The sequence below is a fragment of the Xenopus tropicalis genome, chromosome 7, assembly GCF_000004195.4.
Source record: "Xenopus tropicalis strain Nigerian chromosome 7, UCB_Xtro_10.0, whole genome shotgun sequence".
In the NCBI taxonomy this organism is placed as follows: domain Eukaryota; kingdom Metazoa; phylum Chordata; class Amphibia; order Anura; family Pipidae; genus Xenopus; species Xenopus tropicalis.
This window is the reverse complement of record NC_030683.2, coordinates 120816301-120841779: the sequence shown is the minus strand read 5'-3', so window position 1 is coordinate 120841779 and position 25479 is coordinate 120816301. Positions and strand designations below refer to the sequence as shown.

General features: G+C 42.6%; 1 protein-coding gene across 1 annotated transcript; it reads left to right on the top strand.

Annotated features, from left to right (window-relative positions):
- Nucleotides 1–282: 282 nt before the first annotated feature.
- Nucleotides 283–25046, top strand: ppp2r1a (protein phosphatase 2 regulatory subunit A, alpha). The gene is given in 15 exon segments (NM_204074.1): nucleotides 283–371; nucleotides 6598–6688; nucleotides 7879–7979; nucleotides 9097–9329; nucleotides 10380–10527; nucleotides 11289–11444; nucleotides 12685–12799; nucleotides 13672–13742; nucleotides 14611–14745; nucleotides 17833–18006; nucleotides 18830–18890; nucleotides 20352–20506; nucleotides 21085–21227; nucleotides 24379–24470; nucleotides 24558–25046. Coding segments are annotated over 15 exon segments (1770 nt in total). The 5' UTR covers nucleotides 283–293; the 3' UTR covers nucleotides 24575–25046.
- Nucleotides 25047–25479: the final 433 nt, after the last annotated feature.

Genomic DNA, 25479 nt, shown 5'->3' with positions numbered 1-25479 from the left:
CAGAATCTATCCACCCTCTGTATGGTACAGAAAATACTGGAATAGTAGAACTGTTACTAAGATGCCATCACTTTATGCCCCAACCAATATGTCGGCGCCGCTACGTCTTAAACGTCATGCATCGAAACTCCTCCCTTCCTTAGCGACGGTCTCTCGTATGCCGCAATAGAACCCTCCGCCGTTGCTAGGAACAACACCCGCCCCCTTAGTGTCGTCACGTCCATGCCCCTGCAGGACTGCACTAGCGCCCCCGTTCGCCCTCCCGTTCATTCTAACTGACAGGAAGAAACAAGATGGCGGCGGCAGACGGGGATGATTCTTTATATCCTATCGCTGTGCTCATTGACGAGCTGCGGAATGAAGACGTCCAGGTCAGTGATATCTATGGGGGGTAGGGACGGCGGGAGAGTGCCGCGGTGGTTGCCTGAGGCACAGGTGTGGGCAGGGTTGTGCTGATCCATTGTGAAGGCTCATAGGGAAAGCTAGGCCCGGTGGCTTGTATGAGCCGTCTGACCAGCTATCTCCTTGCTTGTCACGTCACTACTGAATGAGCTTATAGGTCAGGGGAAGCTGCTCCTCTCCCTGATAGCCCCTCGGCCCCTCCCCTTCCATACATTGTGCTTTCATATTGAGACCCCTCCCCTTCCCACCGGACTGTGCCATTCATCGTCAGCCGGGGGCCCCTCCCCTACACCACACTGTGTGGGTCGTACCAACCAGTGAGCCTGGGGGGGGGGCTTCTCTTCCCTCACACAATTCAAAGTGACATTGCCATTCATACTAAGCATTTGTCCAGTGAGCTCATCCCCACACAATGCCATTTCCATGCCAAGCAATTAGCAGGGGTCCCCCTAAACACCCAGTACCATTCATACCATGCATTGGACCCCTACCCTTTGCCTCAGTGCCATGGATTAAATGTGGGTGTTTGCTGTGACTCAGGGCACTGTGTATACATAGGGAAGTTGTCATTCAGCCACTCTGGGATTTTGCAATGATTTAACCAGCAGCTGATGATGTGTAGCTGTTCCAGTTTCTGTACTCGATAGGCCAGTTGCTTTAGGCTGTGACATGGGTGTGTTGGATCGCAGCTGCAGTGCTAGGGTTTCTGCTGGAAACAGTAGCTGGGAGTTTACCAAATTTGACTACATTGTAGTTAGAAAAGTAAAAAGTTTTTCTACAAATTCATTGGCTGTATAAAAACACTTCTAATATGAAGTCTACACTGATTGCTGGTGCTGCCCAGGTCCAGTGGCACCCAAATGCATCTCAGCTGGGGAGTGATCCTCTGGGGGTTCCTGAAGGCTCTCTTCATGCCCATTAGGTGCATTGAGCACTTATACCCCTCGCCGGTGCTCCTGCGCGACGGATAAACAAGACAAGATGAAGAAATTGCCAGTGTTCACACTAACCCACAGCTGCTTGAGGCTCCTATGTGCCAGGGCTGGTTATTCAGCCGCTAGAGACTCCTATGTGCCAGGGCTGGTTATTCAGCTGCTAGAGGCTCCTATGTGCCAGAGTTGGTTATTCAGCTGCTAGAGGCTCCTATGTGCCAGGGCTGGTTATTCAGCTGCTAGAGGCTCCTATGTGCCAGGGCTGGTTATTCAGCTGCTAGAGGCTCCTATGTGCCAGGGCTGGTTATTCAGCTGCTAGAGGCTCCTATGTGCCAGGGCTGGTTATTCAGCTGCTAGAAGCACCTATGTGCCAGGGCTGGTTATTCAGCTGCTAGAGGCTCCTATGTGCCAGGGCTGGTTATTCAGCTGCTAGAGGCTCCTATGTGCCAGGGCTGGTTATTCAGCTGCTAGAAGCACTTATGTGCCAGGACTGGTTATTCAGCTGCTAGAAGCACCTATGTGCCAGTGCTGGTTAATCAGCCGCTAGAAGCACCTACCGTATGTGCCAGGGCTGGTTATTCAGCTGCTAGAAGCACTTATGTGCCAGGACTGGTTATTCAGCTGCTAGAAGCACCTATGTGCCAGTGCTGGTTAATCAGCCGCTAGAAGCACCTACCGTATGTGCCAGGGCTGGTTATTCAGCTGCTAGAGGCTCCTATGTGCCAGGGCTGGTTATTCAGCTGCTAGAAGCACTTATGTGCCAGGACTGGTTATTCAGCTGCTAGAAGCACCTATGTGCCAGTGCTGGTTAATCAGCCGCTAGAAGCACCTACCGTATGTGCCAGGGCTGGTTATTCAGCTGCTAGAGGCTCCTATGTGCCAGGACTGGTTATTCAGCTGCTAGAAGCACCTATGTGCCAGTGCTGGTTAATCAGCCGCTAGAAGCACCTACCGTATGTGCCAGGGCTGGTTATTCAGCTGCTAGAAGCACCTATGTGCCAGGGCTGGTTATTCAGCCGCTAGAAGCACCTATGTGCCAGGGCTGGTTATTCAGCTGCTAGAGGCTCCTATGTGCCAGTGCTGGTTATTCATCCGCTAGAAGCACCTATGTGCCAGGGCTGGTTAATCAGCCGCTAGAAGCACCTATGTGGTTAATCAGCCGCTAGAAGCACCTATGTGGTTAATCAGCCGCTAGAAGCACCTATGTGCCAGGGCTGGTTATTTAGCCGCTAGAAGCACCTATGTGCCAGGGCTGGTTATTCAGCCGCTAGAGGCTCCTATGTGCCAGGGCTGGTTAATCAGTTGCTAGAGGCTCCTATGTGCCAGGGCTGGTTATTCAGTCCAATGGCACCCAAATGCATCTCAGCTGGGGAGTGATCCTCTGGGGGTTCCTGAAGGCTCTCTTCATGCCCATTAGGTGCATTGAGCACTTATACCCCTCGCCGGTGCTCCTGCGTGACGGATAAACAAGACAAGATGAAGAAATTGCCAGTGTTCACACTAACCCACAGCTGCTTGAGGATCCTATGTGCCAGGGCTGGTTATTCAGCTGCTTGAGGATCCTATGTGCCAGGGCTGGTTATTCAGCTGCTAGAGGCTCCTATGTGCCAGGGCTGGTTATTCAGCTGCTAGAGGCTCCTATGTGCCAGGGCTGGTTATTCAGCTGCTAGAGGCTCCTATGTGCCAGGGCTGGTTATTCAGCTGCTAGAGGCTCCTATGTGCCAGGGCTGGTTATTCAGCTGCTAGAGGCTCCTATGTGCCAGGGCTGGTTATTCAGCTGCTAGAGGCTCCTATGTGCCAGGGCTGGTTATTCAGCTGCTAGAGGCTCCTATGTGCCAGGGCTGGTTATTCAGCTGCTAGAGGCTCCTATGTCCCAGGGCTGGTTATTCAGCTGCTAGAGGCTCCTATGTGCCAGGGCTGGTTATTCAGCTGCTAGAGCAGGGGGCTCAAACTCAATTTACCTTGGGGCCGCAGGAGGCAAAGTCAGGATGAGGCTGGGCTGCATAAGGGATTTCACAAAAAAAAGTCGGGAGCTGCTGATTGCGGAAATGACGTTATGCCATCATAACAGTTATTATGGGAAGACGTTCTGTGTGCACAATTAGCCCATAATAACTGTTATGATGGCATAACGCCATTTCCGCAATCAGCAGCTCCCGCCCGCCGTGCCTTGCATTATCCCTTGAATCGCAATAAAAATCGCGATCCATTCATTTGGCGTTGGTGCGGGCCACAAAATATTGTACCGAGGGCCGCAAATGGCCCGCGGGCCGTGAGTTTGAGACCCCTGTGCTAGAGGCTCCTATGTGCCAGGGCTGGTTATTCAGCTGCTAGAGGCTCCTATGTGCCAGGGCTGGTTAATCAGCTGCTAGAGGCTCCTATGTGCCAGGGCTGGTTAATCAGCTGCTAGAGGCTCCTATGTGCCAGGGCTGGTTAATCAGCTGCTAGAGGCTCCTATGTGCCAGGGCTGGTTAATCGGCTGCTAGAGGCTCCTATGTGCCAGGGCTGGTTATTCAGCTGCTAGAAGCACCTATGTGCCAGTGCTGGTTAATCAGCCGCTAGAAGCACCTACCGTATGTGCCAGGGCTGGTTATTCAGCTGCTAGAGGCTCCTATGTGCCAGGGCTGGTTATTCAGCTGCTAGAAGCACCTATGTGCCAGTGCTGGTTATTCAGCCGCTAGAAGCACCTATGTGCCAGGGCTGGTTAATCAGCCGCTAGAAGCACCTATGTGCCAGGGCTGGTTAATCAGCCACTAGAAGCACCTATGTGCCAGGGCTGGTTATTCAGCCGCTAGAAGCACCTATGTGCCAGGGCTGGTTATTCAGCCGCTAGAAGCACCTATGTGCCAGGGCTGGTTATTCAGCCGCTAGAAGCACCTATGTGCCAGGGCTGGTTATTCAGCCGCTAGAAGCACCTATGTGCCAGGGCTGGTTATTCAGCCGCTAGAGAGTCCTATGTGCCAAGGCTGGTTAATCAGTTGCTAGAGGCTCCTATGTGCCAGGGCTGGTTATTCAGCCGCTAGAGGCTCCTATGTGCCAGGGTTGGTTATTCAGCCCTAGAGGCTCCTAGGTGCCAGGGCTGGTTAATCAGCCGCTAGAGGCTCCTATGTACCAGGGCTGGTTATTCAGCCGCTAGAGGCTCCTATGTGCCAGGGCTGGTTATTCAGCCGCTAGAGGCTCCTTTGTGCCAGGGCTGGTTAATCAGCTGCTAGAGGCTCCTATGTGCCAGGGCTGGTTAATCAGCTGCTAGAGGCTCCTATGTGCCAGGGCTGGTTAATCAGCCGCTAGAGGCTCCTATGTGCCAGGGCTGGTTAATCAGCTGCTAGAAGCACCTATGTGCCAGGGCTGAATGACTAGCTGCCAGCCATTATGATGGGCAGTACACAAGTGTGAACGTTATCTCGGATAACGCATAAGAAGCACATAATGAGGTGTTGGAATACCCAGTAGGTTTACACAAATAGAACAACATTTGGCTTTAGGAAGTTTACTACAACTACTGGAAAAGTGCCCAGTGCAGCTCTGACACCTCCACTCCGTGGTGGTACCGGATCCCAGAGGTTTAGGGGCCCTGTGCAGGAGGCTTTTAATTTAAGAGGCCTGTATATATAGAATCAACCCCTTCTCTGCACAAACTTGGAGAGAGAGAAACTTGATATCCCCCCCCCTCCAAGCAGCCGATCAGCAGAACAAAGGGAAGGGAGCAAGATAGCAGCTCCCAGTAGGTATCAGAATAGCACTCAATAGTAAGAAATCCAAGTCCGGCTTGGGACTCCTCCAGTTACACGGGAGTAGGAGAAACAATAGGTTAGCTGAAAGCCGTTCTAATGTGTAGCGCTGGCTGAAAGCTCAGACTCAGGCACACTTTACTGCTGCGCTGCAAGTTGGAGTGATATCCCCCCTTCCCCCAGCAGCCGATCAGCAGAACAATGGGAAGGGATCAAGATAGCAGCTCCCAGTAGGTATCAGAATAGCACTCAATAGTAAGAAATCCAAGTCCGGCTTGGGACTCCTCCAGTTACATGGGAGTAGGAGAAACAATAGGTTAGCTGAAAGCAGTTCTAATGTGTAGCGCTGGCTGAAAGCTCAGACTCAGGCACAAGGCACTGAGACGGCGCCTACACACCAATATTACAGCTACAAATACATTTATTGGTTCAAGAATAAAATGTTAAATGGCAATTATTTGCTATGTAACAGTGTCATTTAGAAATAAAAATCATGACAGTATCCCTTTAACACCCAATCAGAAGCCTCCATCAGATTATAAATAACTTGCCAGCTGCTGTATTTCCTCTTTCGTTGAATGAATGAATGTGGGTGGAAGATAGTGACGTACTGAGCAATCCCCCCCTCCCATGCTGTTGCTAGGTTCCATTTGCCTGTGCAACTACAAAAGTATCTGTGGGGAGGCGCAAACGCCAAATCCCGGTGCTATAACTTCTATACAATATTTATTTAAAATGCACGCGTGCCCACACATTAAATAAACACAAGATAAACTTAACAGCAGCAGCACTTGCACTTTGTCTATCATTTTGTGCCGCATTAACCATTTAAGGAACTATGCATTACAAATACTTCCCAAATATGTTTAAAGCCGCTCTCTGTGCGTGTATTTTGTAAAACTGCTTGTTTGGGACCAAGTAGGCAAAGTTGGCAGAGCATCTGTTGCCATGGAGATGGTTCCAGAGAGAGCGTATCACAGCCCTAGTTTGCCCTTTACAGTTTTATGGCTGTGACATTCCCTGTTTTGATTGGTCAGTAGTTTGTAGCTTATTCATTGGTGCTTGTGTATTGTGCAATAAACTGTACCTTTACACCAATGGTAATTAAATGCCTCTGCATCCCAAAAACATTTCTGTTCTTGTCCTAATTAATCAAAATATTGAAGAGGAAGCAAAGCATCTGTTGCTGTTGATTCTCACCAAGCTAAACCTGAGGCTTCTCACCGCCCTACCTCATATTGCTAATTATAGATGATAATGATGGTGTTCTGTAGATGTACAGTGTGGAATGGTAAATTTCACTTGATGGGTTTAAATGGTTAATGGTTTGCATTACATAACTTTCCTTAAAGAAGAGGAAAGGCTGAATCACCGGGGGGAGAATAAAGTTTAAATAAGTTTTAGTTCCTCTTTAATATGCTAATAATAGAGATTGTTGTGGTTACAATGATGCTTTTTATTACTGATACATAGAAAATATCAAGCGCCATTTTGAAATCTTGCATGCTAACTTAAATTCTATTTTGCTTTTCCAGCTTCGTCTTAACAGCATTAAAAAGCTCTCAACTATTGCTTTGGCCCTGGGGGTAGAGAGAACACGCAGCGAGCTTCTTCCATTCCTAACCGGTAAGTCATACGCTGAGGATTTGCTGGACTGAATAGAGAAACCTGTTTCACAAAGTTAAAAGAAAAGCTGTGGTATGAAATAAGGAATACTTCCTGTATTGCTAAATTCAGTTTTTGCTGGGCAGCAACCAGACAGAACAGCAAGAGCGCTTCTCTTACACATGCATTATATTAGCAGTGCACAATTGCAGGTATGGGACCTGTTATCCAGAATGCTGGGGACCTGGGGCTTTCCGAATAAAGGATCTTTCCGTAGTTTGGATCTCCTAAAGTCTCCTAGTCTGCTAAAAATCATTGCAGTATTGAATAAACCCAATAAGATTGTTTTTGCCTCCAATAAGGATTAATTATATCTTATTGGGATCAAGTACAGGTGCTGTTTTATTATTACAGAGAAAAGGGAATAATTTAACCATTAAATAAACCCAATAGGACTGTTCTGCCCCCAATAAGGGGTAATTATATCTTAGTTGGGATCAAGTACAGGTACTGTTTTATTATTACAGAGAAAAGGGAATAATTTAACCATTAAATAAACCCAATAGGACTGTTCTGCCCCCAATAAGGGGTAATTATATCTTAGTTGGGATCAAGTACAGGTACTGTTTTATTATTACAGAGAAAAGGGAATCATTTAACCATTAAATAAACCCAATAGGGCTGTTCTGCCCCAATAAGGGGTAATTATATCTTAGTTGGGATCAAGTACAGGTACTGTTTTATTATTACAGAGAAAAGGGAATCATTTAACCATGAAATAAACCCAATAGGGCTGTTCTGCCCCAATAAGGGGTAATTATATCTTTGTTGGGATCAAGTACAGGTACTGTTTTATTATTACAGAGAAAAGGGAATCATTTAACCATGAAATAAACCCAATAGGGCTGTTCTGCCCCAATAAGGGGTAATTATATCTTTGTTGGGATCAAGTACAGGTAATGTTTTATTATTACAGAGAAAAGGGAAACCATTTTGAAAAAGTAGAATTATTTGGTTATAATGGAGTCTATGGGAGACAGCCTTTCTGTAATTCGTAACTTTCTGGATAGCGGGTTTCCGTATAAAGGATCCCATACCTGTACTAATATAATGAAAACAAAAAAAAAAAAAGAAAATAACGGCAAAAATGCTCAGAAGTGTTGGTATATGTCTCCTTTAATCCTCATGATTGACCTTCCATTTTTTTTTAGACACCATATATGATGAAGATGAAGTTCTTCTTGCTTTGGCTGAGCAGCTGGGGACCTTTACTTCACTGGTGGGGGGACCAGAATTTGTACACTGCTTGCTGGTGAGTATTTATTAGACTCCAATACAAATAGACTCTTCCCCAGTAATTATATAATTAGAATATTATAATTCTGTTTAAAGTGGCTGTTTGTGTTCATAATAATGTTTTCAAAAAGTATAAAATATATTTACTCCAGTAATTGAAAATAGGGGCAACTTGCTTTTTATTTATTTTTTGACCATTTTCTGTCCGAGTGTTTACGTTTTAAAAATCTTAGCAAGCCAAGTTGTTGGCTGTCTAAACTGAGGGGCTACCTACACACATAACAAGATTATAAATATAGGAAACTATAGGCATATCAACCATTCAGCTAAAGCTTTAAAGGAGAAGGAAAGTAATTTTGGCATTTTACTGCCAATAGATTTGCCACATTAGTGCCACCTAGAGCGCTATATTTATTCTGTAGAAACCGTTACCATACTTGAGTAAACAGCTTTAGACACTTTCTCCATTTGCTTAAGATAGCAGCTGCCCTTTTAAGTAGCTTCCTGCCTGCAGTCTAGCTGTTATAGCTGAGATCACACATTCCTGAGGGAGTTCTTATCATTCTGGTGGGAGGGGGAGCAGGAGAGAACTCTGGTCACCTTAATTAAGGCTGTTTCTGAGAGAGGAAGTCAGACAGTGGAACATCATTTTTACCAAAAAAAAGAGACCAGAAATCCTGTGTTTCTTTTGATAGAGGACTCAGTGCAGTGTTTCTGTGAGTGCTTATGGCTGTATTTACATAGTCCTTACTGATAAAGCTTACTGAGTATTTACCTTTTCTTCTCTTTTAAGAATAAGGAAATATGTTTTACTGTTTTTACTCTAATATACCTTCAGGCTGGTCTTTTCGCTGTATTTAGGTGAGCAAATGGGCAAATCTCACGTTAATTAGTATGGAGACTATTTCCCTCCCCCTTGGGGTCCAGCCTGGGAACCACTGATTTAGATGGTTGGGGACCTGATTTAGATGGTTGGAACAAAAAAACTATTTGTTTTTTAACTTTAAAAAGGTTTTGCAAAGGTACTGACCCTTTAAACATTTGATTAAAAAATTGGTGAACAGGAATAGCGCTGGATTTATCTACTGAGTTATCTATCATTTTCTAACCATCTCTCATTTTGCCTTGAAAAGCCGCCATTGGAGAGCCTGGCAACAGTCGAGGAGACCGTAGTAAGAGACAAAGCCGTTGAATCCCTCCGTGCCATTTCTCACGAGCATTCACCTTCTGACCTTGAAGCTCACTTTGTGCCACTGGTAAAGCGCCTGGCTAGTGGAGACTGGTTCACCTCCCGCACATCTGCCTGTGGCCTCTTCAGCGTTTGCTATCCACGTGTCTCCAGCACTGTAAAGGCCGAACTTAGACAGTGAGTACCACCAGATTGTGGCCTTACTTAAATATCATACAGTTATCCAATAAGCAGTGTCCTATACATGTATTATTATAATGCATAACATTACTAAACACATGACTAAAGACGATTATAACTATTATACTATATATCTCCCTGCTCTCTACAATGGGTAATATTTACCCATACACAAATGTATCGCACATTCTTTCTCATTGTAGTGAGGGTGAGGTTCTACTACTGAGTACTCCAGCAGCCAAAGGGTTATACCCCTTTTTATGGCCTGCTGGGACATTCTCCTTTCACCCTCATTACCTTATGTATGAGGTGGGACCAAATCATTAATGACCCCCTGTGGTTGTTGGTTTTAGGCCCATTTTCTGTAATATAATATTAGTACAGTGCCAGTACCCAATATTATAGTGAAAATAGGGGTATGCAGTGACCCATATGTGGGTGATAAGGATGATACCAAACATGAGGTGGTAATCCCTCCTAAATGGTGGGAATAAGCTGTCCCTGTTTGGTATCATTAGGAATTGTGTGACCGCCACACAACCAATATATATGATTTATGAGGAGGTGAACCCTATATATGAGGTGAAATGGATCCTTGTCTTTTTCCATAAATGCTCCCCCCTGCAGCCCTAGGTTCACAGCTCCTTCCTTTGATCCACAGTTCAAAAGAAGTGACTGGCTCAACTTCTTTGCCCAAATGGTGTCACTCCGAATTGTCTCCAAATTCAGATATGAATATCATGTTTGCATAGCCCTCCTGTGAAAGTGTCTAAAGGGACTCTTTGCAGACCTAATACCAAATGTTTCCAGTGTTAACCCTTTACAATGCCAGAGCAATACTACTCTGCAATGACCAATATTTTAGTGAAAGCTGACAAATATATTATTCATTATTGCTAACAAAATTAGGGGGAATAATGCGAGTACTATAATCTTTACCTACTATAATCTCTTCAGTCCTTTTAATGAAAACAGTTTTATTAAACGTTGCAATAAAACAGCACATTTTCATTATATAAAAAATGCGCACATTCTTTTTCTCTATAGGCACTTCCGAAACTTGTGCTCAGACGATACTCCCATGGTGAGAAGAGCCGCTGCTTCCAAGTTGGGGGAGTTTGCTAAAGTTTTGGAGTTGGAAAATGTGAAGAGTGAAATAATTCCCATGTTTTCCAACCTAGCATCTGATGAGCAGGTAAACTGATTGCAGGTCTTGCCACATATATTCTACGAGAATGTCCTGAATTAGAACATGTATATGTGTGTATATATATATATATAATATACATGCCGCCATTAAGCAAACTGAAAGCTTTTATTGCAGGTGAGGTTCTAACAATCGACTTCAAAATATCTAAAGACTGAAAACAGTTTGCAACTTTAGACACGGGCAGAAGCATTATTTATTTATTTTATTTATTTGTGATCGTTTACATATACTGTACATTACTTTTGTAAGGTTATTTTAATCTATTAACTGATTGATTGTAGCCATGGAAATATATATTTAAATAAATGTGTGTCTGCATGTATGTCTATATCTGTCTATAAAATATTATGGATTAGCACCCTCGTGTGAAAATTGTAATTTATGTACTATTGTACAGCATCTGTGCCCAAAGTTTCTGGGACCCTTTCTGTGAAACTTCACATATATTACATACTTAAGTGCTTTCCCCTAATAATGGTAAATTGGAACCAAATGGTATCGTTAATGAATTATTGAACTGTAAGTGCTTTTCAGTCCAGAAGTTGATACCCTATTTTGCCACAAGGTGTCACTATAAATGTTCAATCATAGTTTATGATACAAATTACTTACAAATTTAAATTATACTTTCATACACACACTTTCTAACTTAGTACCAATACTGTACTACTATACTCCGATATTTAAACCGTTGTTTATGCTTGTTTCTGATTTTTTTTGTTGTTTGTAATTCTGGCTTTTCCCAGGATTCAGTGCGCTTGTTGGCAGTCGAGGCTTGTGTAAACATTGCTCAGCTTCTACCCCAAGAAGAGCTGGAACCACTGGTTATGCCCACACTGCGCCAGGCAGCTGAAGATAAATCTTGGAGAGTAAGATACATGGTGGCAGACAAGTTCACAGAGGTAAAACCTTGATTAAAATTACAAAAAGAATTTGGCTGGGGTTTTTTATCCTTAAATTTATGTTAATGTTTACAAAGAATTAGATCTACTTTAGGTGTTTCACTGTAGCTGTTTTGAGCCTAGACTTAGTAGGAAGTGGCAGTGGACTGGCTGCTGTTGGGATCCTAATGTGAAATTTACCACTGCATAAAGCAGAGAACAGTAGTTTACGCTTTTCTCTACCTTTAACTCTTGCCTAGGGATGCCCTAAATCTGCCACGAAAGCTATGGCTAAATCCCGAACTGAATCAAAATTCACATACGTAAATTGGCTAAATTATGGAGGGTGACATTTGTGGACAAAAATTTGTCAACCTTTGGTCTGGCATTGTGATGCTTTTTTAAATATTCACAATAGTTAGAATTTGGGTTTGGTTTGTTCAGGCACTCATTCATCTAAATCAGGGGTCTCCAACCTTTCAATCTGCAGTGCATGTATTGTGATACTTACAAGCTGCCACATCATTGTGGTAACTACACCTGTACCAGTTGCCCTTATAAATGTTTTCTTAAAGGTTCTTTGTATTCTTCCTCTGAGCTGCCCCAAAAACTATTGATTTACAGAAGGCAGATTTATGTATATGTATAATCAAGTGCACTTTGCCAAAATGTATCCCTGTGGGATACATGTAGGACTAATTTAGAAGCCTCTTCCTAGAAAAGCTAAATATATTAAAGACACTACAATTTTTGCCCAGATGTCTGTCATTTCCAATTTAGAATATTCAACACCCAGAATTAGGCCAACGTCATCTATGGCAAATGTGCTGTAAATGGATTGTTCCATCCAAGGAATATTCTGTGAGCTTGCAGTTTTATCTTCAGAAATATATGAATTGTATCTAACGCCTTTGTTAAAGTTGTCTCGGACAAGTGTTTTTATTTCCCTGAGAAACAGGTATTTTAAATGAATGTGTTTTTACCCTGTATTTGGATCAGGTCCCTTGTCAAGTGGATCTATCTTGTGAGTTTGTAGATTGTAAGCTCTTTTGGGCAGGGCTCTCTTCACCTCCTGTATCGGTTATTGATTGCTTTATATGTTACTCTGTATGTCCAATGTATGGAACCCACTTATTGTACAGCGCTGCGGAATATGTTGGCGCTTTATAAATAAATGTTAATAATAATAATAATAATAAAGTCTGTCAAACTTCATAAGTTCATAGTGCCTCCAGTGCTAATATTTCTGTTTGTCTTTTAGCTTCAGAAAGCTGTTGGTCCAGAAATCACCAAAACAGACTTGGTTCCTGCTTTCCAAAACCTGATGAAAGACTGTGAAGCCGAAGTACGAGCTGCTGCTTCCCATAAAGTTAAAGGTTAGAAATCAAGTATTCTAGTCAGGACCATATGTGTATATATAGTCAACCTAGGGGGCAGCCTATATAGAAAAAAAAAATGCTACAAACACCCCCCCCCATCCACTCTCTTTCAATGTATATACATAGACTGTCCTGTGCATTCATGGATCAGGATGGGCAGGGGGCCCAGTGCTAAGGGCATTGCCTGAACTAAATACAGGCCTGGTTGTAATATGTATTATTGCAACTTGCTATATCAAAGGTATTCAAACTGGCAAATATATGGGGGATTGTGGTAACCGAGTGTTAAAATAGGAACATCCTGAATGTCATTCATGTGACTCACTAATCACGTGGCAAATGTTACTGACTGTGCAGTTAGCGTTGGCATTCAGCAGCTTTGTTATTTATAACTGAAAAGGAAAGTGGAAATGGAATCCCTGGAGTACAAATGAGTTTCCCTGTACAACATGACTGCACCTCCCATGCAGCTAATTTGCTCCTTGCTGTCAAACTAGTTGTCCTTACAATCTTTCTAAATTCCCAATCCTGTTCCTTCAGTATAAACTATAATTTGTGACACATTCCTAATACTATCTCAGAGGTCACTTATAGTTTTAGAGTGTGTCCCATCTGATAAGGAACGAAAAAAAAATCAATGAAAAATTTGGCCTGAATGGCCTTGTGGAAATTGCATTATATATCAGAGTAGCATGGGAATCCATAGAAACGAATCTGTTGCAGTTATTAGCCCACATTGTCACTATGGTGCTCTAGAACTTTCACAGGTCTGGATTTTTTGGACTGATCTTTTAATCAAAGACAAGACCTTGAAATGGAGGAAGACATTTATTTTTTTACTTATATCTTCTGCTTATGCCCTATTTTAGAATTCTGTGAGAACCTGTCTGCCGACTGCCGCGAGAATGTAATAATGACACAGATTCTGCCTTGTGTCAAGGTATGTTCTGTTCTATCACTCTTCCTATATTTATTTAGGGGCCCATTCATTAAACCACAATCTTTTGGTGGTAAAATTCATGATTGGAAAAAATTCGGAGTAGCCACGATAATTTCTGATGTTCAGAAATGTCACAAATTCTTTTATCTGTCGCACGAAAATATTGTGGTTGCGTTCCGAAAGTCAGAAAATTTTTCGAATACGAACGTTTGTAAATGGCGCAAATTATTTTGGAAGCCTTCCATAGGACTCAGTGGCACTCTACAGATCCAACCTAGCCAAAAGATAGTCACGATACCAAAGCTTGAATGAATTCCGAAATGGTCGTAGTCTTTGTGAAAAATACGACTTTTCCGTGAAAGTTAACGAAAACCACAAAAAAGTAGTGGAATTTTAACAAAATTATCGTGGAAAAGTTCTATAAATTAGAAAAAAAAATCATGGTTTAATGAATGGGCCCCTTAGTATCATGGACAAAGTTTGCCACTATCTGCCATTAGTTTTCACAGATTTAGTGCATCTATAACAGTGAAAGCAAAACTTTGATCAGTTTGATCAGTTAACTGGACTTGGGCAATTCTCGTGTTGCGGCAAAATCACAATACTGTTTGTGACGTGTTGGATAACTGCATTGTGCACGACTGTTACATCCATATCCCCAAGGCTAATTCTTTTATAAATTTTCTTGGCTGTGAGGAGTATAAGACTTTTTAACCCTTTCAAATTGAAATGCACATTCTAACAAATGCATTTAGATAATCTGAATGAAAGTTATTGCAAATGCATAGGGTTTATATATATATATATATATATATATATTTATATATATATTTATATATTTATTTTATTTCCATTCTTTTACCATTAGGAACTTGTCTCAGATGCCAATCAACATGTGAAATCTGCCCTGGCTTCAGTCATTATGGGCCTTTCTCCTATTCTCGGCAAAGACAACACCATTGAGCATCTCCTTCCACTTTTCCTTGCACAGCTGAAAGATGAGGTTGGTTTATAATTTTGACTTGACTAAAAGGACCAGTATATAACCAGTAATGACCAGTATATGTCCGTGTCCTTAACTGAAAATATTTTATTTCCATTTAAAGTTTCATATTTGTTTATCCAGCACATACAGATAACCATTGGCAACAAATGTCCTATTTTATTCGAGGGAGGTTTTCACGCTGTAGTGCTGTAGAGAGCAATTTGAGAGCATTTGACTCCTGTTGCTCCTTTGTAAGAACTAAACCTATTCTTCTCAAGGCAACTTCCGCGACTTCAGCAAATTGCGGGCCGCGTATGCCATCCCACCGGCAATTTACATTCTAGCTGGTGGGATGGCATTCTGGGGAGATTGGTCGCCCGCAACAAGGGAGATTTGTTGTGCAAGGACTAATCTCCCCGTGTGTCACACCCCTAACGGTTCTCCTGACCAACTGCTGTTTTTCGTTTAGTTTTTCTGGCTGTTTCTTTAGCTACATGAAAGGGAAGGGAGTGCATTTGCAAGGAGAATTTCTGTTCTCTAAGCACTGCAGGCAGGGTTGTATTTAGGTCTGGTGGGTGCTGCCCTAGGCAGTGGCAGTGGGTGGGCTGGCCCAGTACCCGCAGGACCCGTGGGTCGCGTGGGTTCAGGCCAACCTTGGCACATCACTTGCGGGTCACAGGAAGGTTTGGATTGAGCTCTTCTGCTTGCCCTCCCTGCCCGCGACATAACACTGCTGGCTGCCACTACCGGCTTCTGTATTTCTAGGCGTGCACCTACCATGCCACTCCCCCTTTGTGACATCATTGCAGGGCGGGGCAGAAACCGCATCGGGTAGGGTTTGGGTTCAGAGTGGTCGGGTGCGGGTCCAGTTTTTCTCCACCCACACATCACTACTAGGCACAGTTCACAGCCCACCCTCTTCCATCAGCAATTGACAAATGCATGAACAGTCCTGTTGTATTGCACAGAGGAATGATTAATAACTCCTCCTCCCTCACGTCAGCTGCTGGATAAAGGCACATGTATCTGACAGCAGGCTGGGTTTTATTGTAAATTTTTTACCATATAGGGACCTGAGTCCAGCCCCCTAGGCACAGGCCTTTAGGTGCCTATATAGTAAGTATGGCCCTTACTGCAGGTAAGCAAGGGTGGGGATTACTGAGCCACATGAGAGCTGGGGAAATATGCAACCGATAATAAAACATGCTTGATCAGAAAGATAACTTGATTGTGTATACCAACTCTAAATTCATTTGTTTGTGGTTTCAGTTTTTAAATAGTGGTTAAATTGCATTTGAGTCAAATTTCAGGCTTCATTTTCCAGCTAAAATGTGCAGATGGCTGCCAGGATTCAATTCTGGTATCCAAATTCATTCCTAGTGTTGCCAAATCCTTCGTCCCATTGGCAGTGCATTTATATTATTTATATAGAGGACAGTTTGTATAATTCCACAATAAACTGAATGAGTAAGTGCCGGTGTGAGACTCGCTCGGCTTAGCATTTAGCCATAATGCGGTTGGAAAGCTGATTTAGTGAGGGCTTTATTAACTGCAGAAAGAGTTGAATCACTTTCCCAAGTATCTTTCTCTAGGAATGCCTTCCAGCCTGTGGTTTCTCACTTACTATTGCCTAAGTTTCCTACATTTATTTCCTTGTAGATTCATGTTTTTTGGATGATATCCTTTATATAATATCATCTTCTGAATATCCAGCTTTGTTTATTGGCAGAAACTATTCCACCGTGTGTATTCCTCTGAACTAACTGTGGGTGCAGCTGTATAAATGCACTTATAACCTTTACAGAGAGATCCAATCAAAATATTTTAGCTTATGTATATTGTACAATTAGTACAAGGATCTGGTTGATGTTGCGTTTTAATATTACAAAAGCCTGGGCCAGTGTATGGCCTTGTCACCAAGAGGAATTTACATTGACATGATTACATTCGGGCAAGGTCACTCATACTGGGCTGTAATCTGTAGCAACAGTAACTGTCAACTTGGCCTTTAAGGCTAAAATGACAAAAGGGCATTTGCTGCATTTACACGAGTGGTTATCTATTCTGACAGTTGCTAGTAGACTGGAGTTTTCTTGCCATTCTGCAGGCAACTTTGCCCGATCAGCGATTATCTTTGTTGCTGGTAGAAAGGCATTTTGGAAAGATTAGGTGCCCACGGTAGCAAAAGATCTATCACGGGTGACTAATCTCTGCGTGGGACATCAGACTGGGAGAAGAAAATAACTTTAAAATGAGCCCTGTTATTTAGTGATGTGTGGATGGGCGGAGCTCTTCTTACCACCATCCCCACCCGTGACCTAACTGTGTCCCTGCCTCTCCCCGCCCCCTTCATGAAGTCAGAGGCGGGGCAGGCGTGGGTATATAAATGGATGCAGCTCGGCGGGCTGCACAGGTTAGCGTGTGGTGCAGGTTGTTTTTTTTTCGACCCGCGCATCACTACTAGTGTTGATGCCATTTCCCATTGCTTCTTACATCTACGTATCCTCCTATCCTTCTTTTTCCAAGTTTATAGGAGAAGGAAAGTCATTTTGGCATTTTACTGCCAATAGATTTGTCACATTAGTGCCACCTAGAACGCTATATTTATTCAGCAGAAAGCTTTACTATACTTGAGTAAAGAGCCCTAGAAGCTCCCTCCGATAGCAGCTGCCATTTTAGCTTGGTCTTGGTAGCTTTCTGCTGCAGTTATAGTTGTTGGAAGCTCAGATCACACGTTCCTAAGGGTGGGGGAAGTGAGTTTGTATGTATTCTTATGGGAGGGGGGAGGGGAGAGGAGAAGAACTCGGCAGACTCAAGGCCCAAACCTGAAGGAACCCTAAAAGATAGGAAGTCTGATACCAAAGAACATGTTCCCAAAACAGGAGACCAGAAATCCTGTGTTTCTTTTGATAGAGGACTCAAGCGCTTACAGAAACACTGCACTATGGCTGTATTTACACAGACCTTTCTGATAAAGCTTACTGAGTTTTTACCATTCCTTCTCCATTAATATTGAGTGGCTGTGTCTAAGTGTGGAGCGTGGAGTCTATAAATAAACTCTTTTTGCAGGCAAATTTTAAAAGCTAAGGTTTTTCTATTTTTCAGTGTCCAGAAGTGCGGCTGAATATCATCTCAAACCTGGACTGTGTGAATGAGGTTATTGGGATCAGGCAACTCTCACAGTCACTGCTTCCTGCCATTGTAGAACTGGCAGAAGATGCCAAATGGCGAGTGCGGCTGGCAATTATCGAATACATGCCCCTACTTGCCGGACAGCTGGTAAGTGCACCTCTTAGTGTTGGTCCAACCACAGAGCTTTGTCTATAGTTCAGAACAAAAGAAGTATATTACTGTCGGAGCTACAAATAAAGGGATGAGAAACAGCCACACAATCTGGATGGCTTTGGTAGGAGCTAATTAACCTATTTTGCCTGCATTGTTCTGGAATGCTTAAAGGGGAACTCCACCCAAACACCTTTTTCAAAAGTAACGGTAATTTCAAGCAACTTTGCACTATACATCAATTAAATAATATGCAGCCTTTTCATGACTTTTAATGTAATAATATGATTTGGAACAGTTCCCTAAGCCCCGCCCCCTGTTCCCCTGCTGATCTGGCTGACTACTCTGTGACTCAAATAAAATGTAACAGTAGTCGCCTGTCCTCAGCCTGCCTTCAGCCTGCCTCCTCCCAATCCCACAATTCCCTGCACACGTGATGCCAATAAGGAAAGGAACATCACAGTGCAATGTATTGTGGGTTATGTAGTTCCTGCATGCTGTCTGTAAGCTGGGGAGAAGTTGTTACTATTAGCGACATCATTGTTTTAGTCCCTCCTCCCCTGTCAGGATTCCAAATGATGCAGAAAGAGAAGCACTGTTTTGCAGCTGGATTTCAGCATATACAAATGGTATTTATTCATACTTTTTGAAGTATATATTGGGGGCCAGCGTAGGAAATGACTCATGCCTAAATTGGCCTGTTTCTTAATTGTTATATCTCCTCTTCCAGATCTGAATCACTGATAAAGTCTGTATTATCAGTTTTGGCCACTAGAGTGTGCTGCTGTTTATACAGTAATATGATTTTGTTCTTTTGCAGGGAGTGGAGTTCTTTGATGAAAAGTTAAACTCTCTGTGCATGGCCTGGCTCGTGGATCACGGTAAGGATTTATCACTATTTACAAATCTACTGCACTCACCTGTATTCATTTTATCTGCACAATCTCCTAACATATTCATATTTAGAAGTTATGGCTTAAGTTAAAACATATTAGTTTACTTTTCTCTTGATGATGAAGGGTAAAATGTAAAGACTAATATGTTTTGACCCTTTTTCTTCACAAAGCATTTGGCAAAACCAAAGCATTGAGTATAGCCTTAATAGGTTGTGATTTTCTTATTATCTGGCTCAATATCAATTGTACGTTTGCAGTCTATGTTTTGGTTACCATTGCTCTAGGGCAGTGGCACACAGTGTTATTTTAGGCATTTTGCTGCCCAAGTGATCAGTAGTGCAGGCAACGGAAGCTCAGAATCCCAAAAAAGACATCATTTCAGGTATTTTGTTTCTTAAAGGAAAACTATACCCCCATAATGAATACGTAACCAACAGATAGTTTATATTATGTTTAGTGGCCCATTAAAGAATCTCGCCAAACTGGAATATATATATCAGTAAATATTGCCCTTTTACATCCTTTCCCTTGAGCCACCATTTAGTGATGGGCTTTGTGCTCCCTCAGAGATCAGCTGACAGGAAGTGATGCAGCTCTAACTTTTCCGTTACCTAGACTATTACTGTTGTTTGTCTTATACCCATATGACATTTGAAGACATTTGAATGTGACATATTTGAATGTGGAGGAGTGTGCAGACTATAAGTCACCCCTGTTACGTAGCTGTTACAAGCTGACAGAACTTTCTATAGCGGTATATCCCTTGTTTGTCTCGGAAAGTTCCCTTGCGGCTTTGAACAAAGCAGAAACAAAGATTGAGAATGAACTGAGAAGTTCATTTAAAGGTGAACTTCCCCCCGAATGAATCTGGCTAAAAATGCCATTATTTATATTCTGAACTTATAGCAGAAGTTTAAGGTTTCAGCATCTCAATAGCAGCAATGATCCAGGACTTCAAATTTGTCACAGGAGCTCCCCATCTTGTAAAGTGTCTGCGACACTGCACATGCTCAGTGGGCTCTGGGCAGCTGTTGAGAAGCCGAGTTTAGGGGTAGTTGCAAGTTATCAAGCAGAAAACGAGGTTGGTCTGTCATATAAGGTGATGCTACAGGGCTGATTATTACATTCTGATGCTAATTGCACTGGTTTCTGAGCTGCCATGTATTAACTACTAGTCAGCCTTATATTGTGACATTTATATTCTGTATATACAGTATAGTGTGAGCGGGTCCCTAGGCTCAGGTAAGTGACAGTAGCACAGAGCATGTTCAGGGAATCAGCAGAAAATAAGATTGGGGGCATCTTTGGTGGCACAGATCCTCCCTGCTAAAGGCCTGTGGGTGCCTTGGGCTGGTACAGAAGCACAAAACATAATGTACAGCATTTCTATCCTTCTTTAGTTAGGCTTAAGTTCTCCTTTAAGCTTTTACTTGTTTCTCCTTGCAGTGTATGCCATCCGAGAGGCAGCAACAAGCAACCTGAAGAAGCTGGTGGAGAAGTTTGGCAAAGACTGGGCTCAGGCCACCATTATCCCCAAGGTCCTGGCAATGTCTAACGATCCCAACTACCTACATAGGATGACCACCTTGTTCTGCATCAATGTAAGTGGCTTCTAATATAAGTATGTTACAAGGGCTGGGTGGTGGGGGTCATACTCCTAGAATTTTATACAATACAGGTGCCGGCTTTCCTACCAAGTAGCCGAAAGCGCAGAATATAAAAGGCTTTATGTACCCCCTGATGTATTATATACTTAGACATGAAGCCACACACAGTTACTATTTGTCTGGTGCAATAGTTTGGCAGTTTAATTATGGCTATGTGGTGGTTAGAAAATGCCTAGTGATCTCTGTTCCCTTCTTTGATCAGTGTGTACAGTGTTGCTGTATGGCTAATAGCCCACGTGGCATTTAAACCAATGTTCTTATCAAAGCATAAACATGTGCTTTTATGTGAGGTTCTTACCCAGTAAGCAAAAGGCTGTGAGGATTATTTACCCAGTTAATAACAGACTGTCGAAGGCATTTTATTGGCTGTGTGTGCAAATTGGGGGTAATCACTGGTGACTCCCCACTTGTTACTGCCATCATAGCCTAGATGGTCCTGCTGAATTCACTAGTGTAAATGTCAGGGTGCAGATGTGTCAGAATGTAATGGATTTGTTCATTGCCTCCTGCAGGTTCTGTCTGAGGTTTGTGGACAAGAGATCACCACCAAGCATATGCTCCCTACAGTTGTCCGAATGGCCGGGGATGCTGTGGCCAACGTGCGCTTTAATGTGGCAAAGTCTCTGCAGAAAATAGGACCCACCTTGGACAACAGGTAAATGGGGCGTATGACAAAGTGTGTAGTGTATTTGATTCAGTTACTTTCTATTGCTTGGGGGATTAAAGGTGCTTCTATAGCGTTTGGTCTCTTCCCCACATACCTTCTATATTTCTCTGGTGCAGTGTTATCCTTCCCTTTAACTGTGCCAGTGTATAAAAGGTGGCTTTTCCCAATGCATGGTTTCATGGGACACAGGTAGGTGTAAAATATTTGCTTACGATTTTCCTTTTATTAAAGGTCAAATATCACATCATACATTTCTGTAAAGTTTAAATAGTGACAGATATCGTACAGGCTACAGAGGCAGAACATTGTTATTGGATGAACGTGTTTTCGTACTGGGAGAATATAATAGAATATTTATCCCAAGAGCTATTTTTGTCCCACAGCAGAGCCATATGTTTAGGCGTGGGTTGCCAAAACACACATTTTAACTCTCCATTGTGGCCTACAAGTTCCAAACGTTCACAAAAGTTCCTGTGTTTAGTAACCCTTCAGGGTAGAACTGTAGTGTAGGAGGAATACATTATGGGCCCTTACTGCTGTTATGCTGCAAAAATCACTAGGGTTGCCAGCCATGCTGTGGGAGCAAATGGGAAGCAAGTATACATTACGTCTCAGTGATGTCACACCATAAATACTTGCATCTGATTGGCTCCTGCTGCCCAGAGGAGAGTGTAGCTAAAGACCAATTGGATTTCTACACCAGTATTATTGTTATTAATGCACCAAGATGTTCCACAGCACTGTCAGTTTGGTACAAATGCCTGAGGCAGCAGTGGGGAACCAGATACTCTGCCTTTTGAACTGTGGGAAACAATCATCTATATTGCAACATCAATTCTAACAGAATCACTAAACATAGTGGGAAGGCTTTTCATGCTTTTAGAATGTCAAGGGCAACTTTTCACTTTTCATCCATTTTTTATTCCTATAAGTTTTTATGTTATTTAGTTGAAAGGAACAGTAACACCAAGAAATAAAATTGTATCAAAGTATTTAAAACATATAATATAATGTACTATTGCCCTGCACTGGTAATAGTTTTGTACATGGCAGCTTATTTATATAATCTTTAGGGTTTTTGAAGCAAATACACAACCTTTACCAGTGCAGGGCAACAAAGACATGTTTTTTTCAAAACCCATCAGTTAAACGAGCTTCTCCAGCAGAATCCTGCTTTATAGGATTTTTTTTTATATTTAATTTTAACATTTCGCATGGGGCTAGCCATATTCTTCATTTCCCAGGGTGCCACAGCCATGTGACCTGTGCTCTGATAAACTTCAGTCACACTTTACTGCTGTGCTGCAAGTTGGAGTGATATCCCCCCCCCCTCACCCCTAGCAGCCGATCAGCAGAACAATGGGAAGGGAGCAAGATAGCAGCTCCCAGTAGGTATCAGAATAGCACTCAATAGTAAGAAATCCAAGTCCGGCTTGGGACTCCTCCAGTTACATGGGAGTAGGAGAAACAATAGGTTAGCTGAAAGCAGTTCTAATGTGTAGTGCTGGCTCCTTCTGAAAGCTCAGACTCAGGCACACTTTACTGCTGCGCTGCAAGTTGGAGTGATATCACCCCCCTCACCCCCAGCAGCCAATCAGCAGAACAATGGGAAGGGAGCAAGATAGCAGCTCCCAGTAGGTATCAGAATAGCACTCAATAGTAAGAAATCCAAGTCCGGCTTGGGACTCCTCCAGTTACATGGGAGTAGGAGAAACAATAGGTTAGCTGAAAGCAGTTCTAATGTGTAGCGCTGGCTGAAAGCTCAGACTCAGGCACAAGGCACTGAGATGGCGCCTACACACCAATATTACAGCTACAAATACATTTGTTGGTTCAAGAATAAAATGATGAATGGCAGAGGGAATTATTTGCATTTAGAAGTAAAAAGTACCCCATAAATATCATGACTGTATCCCTTTAAAAAATTGGCATCTAGTTGTTACCCTGACCATGATAAAGTAGGCTAAACGTATGTACAGCACAAGCCCTATTCCTGCCCGGTTACAGTAAGCAGCACAAGGGGCTTTCCTTGGTTTATAGGTGTCAGTTTTATCTCAGAAGTGACCTCTCTCTCCCGTCTCTATGTTTAGCCCGTTTACATCAACAGCAACTTGCTACTTCCTTTCCAGAAAGGAAATCCTGTCTCTCGTTATATCACTCATGTTGTGCCTGGGCACACACTTACCTGACTGTTCCCAGAAGTGAGGGTGGCAGTAATAACATGTTACATTTATTATTCTGTTTAAGAAAAGTTATCAGTGATGCAGAAAGTTTAGTTCTATATTTAACTGGTAAATCCTGGTAACAGAATTTCCAAGCAACTTTTTAATTGGTCTTCCTTTATTTGTTATAGTTTCTGAATTATTTGCCTTCTTCTTCCAACTCTTTGCAGGTTTTAAATAGGGGTCACTGACCCCGGCAACCAAAAAACTATTGCTCTGTGAGGCTACAGTTTTATCGTTATTACTTTTTGTAACTTATTTTTCTATTTTCCGTTTTTTCTTTTCCACTCCTATTCATATACCAGTTGTTCGTCCAAACCACTCCCTGGTAACTTGGACCGTAGCAACCAAATAGCTTCCGAACTGAAAATAAAATAACTAAAAAAAAAAAAAAAGCTGAAGACCAATTGCAAATTGTTTTAGAATATTACCCTCTTCATCATACTAAAGGTTAATTAAAAGGTTAACAACCCCTTTAATAGGAATCTCCACCCAAAGGCAATTTTTGCACAATGATGGAAGATGTCATTCTGAGTAACTTTCCAGCCTACGTTTATTGGATATATTCACATTGGGGCTCATTTATAAACACTAGGCAAATGTGCACCTGGGTAGTAACCCATAGCAACCATTCAATGATTAGTTTTTTTGCAGGTTAAACATTAAAAGCAATAATCTGATTGGTTACTGACCAGTTGCAAATTTGGCCAGTGTTTATAGATGACCCCCAGTGTGTCTAAAGCTGCCTACGGCCTCCTTTAGTCCTTTCATATATATGCATTTTTCTCTCTCCCTTGAGTTTTGTCTGTATATAAATATGACGGAGGGTTATTGCTGCTGCAGTACAGAACCCCCCCTAGCACACTGTTGCTTGTTTAATGCCTGCCCCCACTTACGGTCTCTTCTCTATGTTGCAGCACGCTACAGAACGAAGTCAAACCAGTGCTGGAGAAGTTAACGCAAGACCAAGACGTAGATGTGAAGTACTTTGCACAGGAAGCACATACAGGTTTGCCCATTTCTAATATAATTTCAGCTCAATGTAGATCTACAGAATAAGAACATATAAATTCCCATGTTCCTTTTCTCCCCACAGTGCTGGCTTTGGCGTAAGGGCGGCCATTAACAGACGCTCGCCATGAAGCGTCTCCCTGCACGATTCCTGCTCGTGTTTCGGAAATCCATCTCCCGACTCTCAGTGGTGTCTCGTTTCCTCTCATCACACAGCCTTCTAGATCGCTCCCTCTCTCCCTCTTCACCGCTGAACTTAATTATAAATAAATTGTTAACTGGCTGTGGCTTTTAACCCCAACATGCTGTTTTTATGTCCCAGGGACATGATTGAGGGGGGGTGGGGGGCTTCATACGTTTGCAGGGCTGCTTTGTTTATACCCTACAAAAGAACCTGGCAGCTTTCTATGTGCGTGGAAACAAGTAATGAATCCATACATATATTCCTGTATTATGCACTCGAGCTGATGTAAGTACGTTGAAATTGCCTCTTACTATACACGTCGACTTTTAAAGTTGTTTTTATTTTTTGTTTTTTTGTTTTTACCCAATAAAAACACTAAATATTTCCGTATGGTATGTAATGTACCATTGTATGCCAGAAGGTTCCTGCAGTTGTTAAACATGGAATATTTTATTACGTTGGCCGTTCATGATGTGTTAGAAATGAATTCAGATTCACATAAGGAAAACTATACCACCACAATGGGCTGTGTGCTCCCTCAGGGATCACCTGACAGGAAATAATGCAGCTCTAACTGTAACAGGAAGTAGTGTGGGGGCAAAAGGCAGAACTCTGCCCATTCATTGGCTGATAAGGCCTAGCAGTGTGTGCTTTCGCTTGTTTGTGTGCACTGTGAATCCTATGATTCCAGGGGGGGCGGTCCTTAATTCATAAAATGGCAATTTTCTATTTAGGATTACCCAATGGCACATAGTACTAAAAAATATATATTTTTATGAAAATGGTTTATTTAGATGAAGCAGGGTTTTACATATAAGCTTGT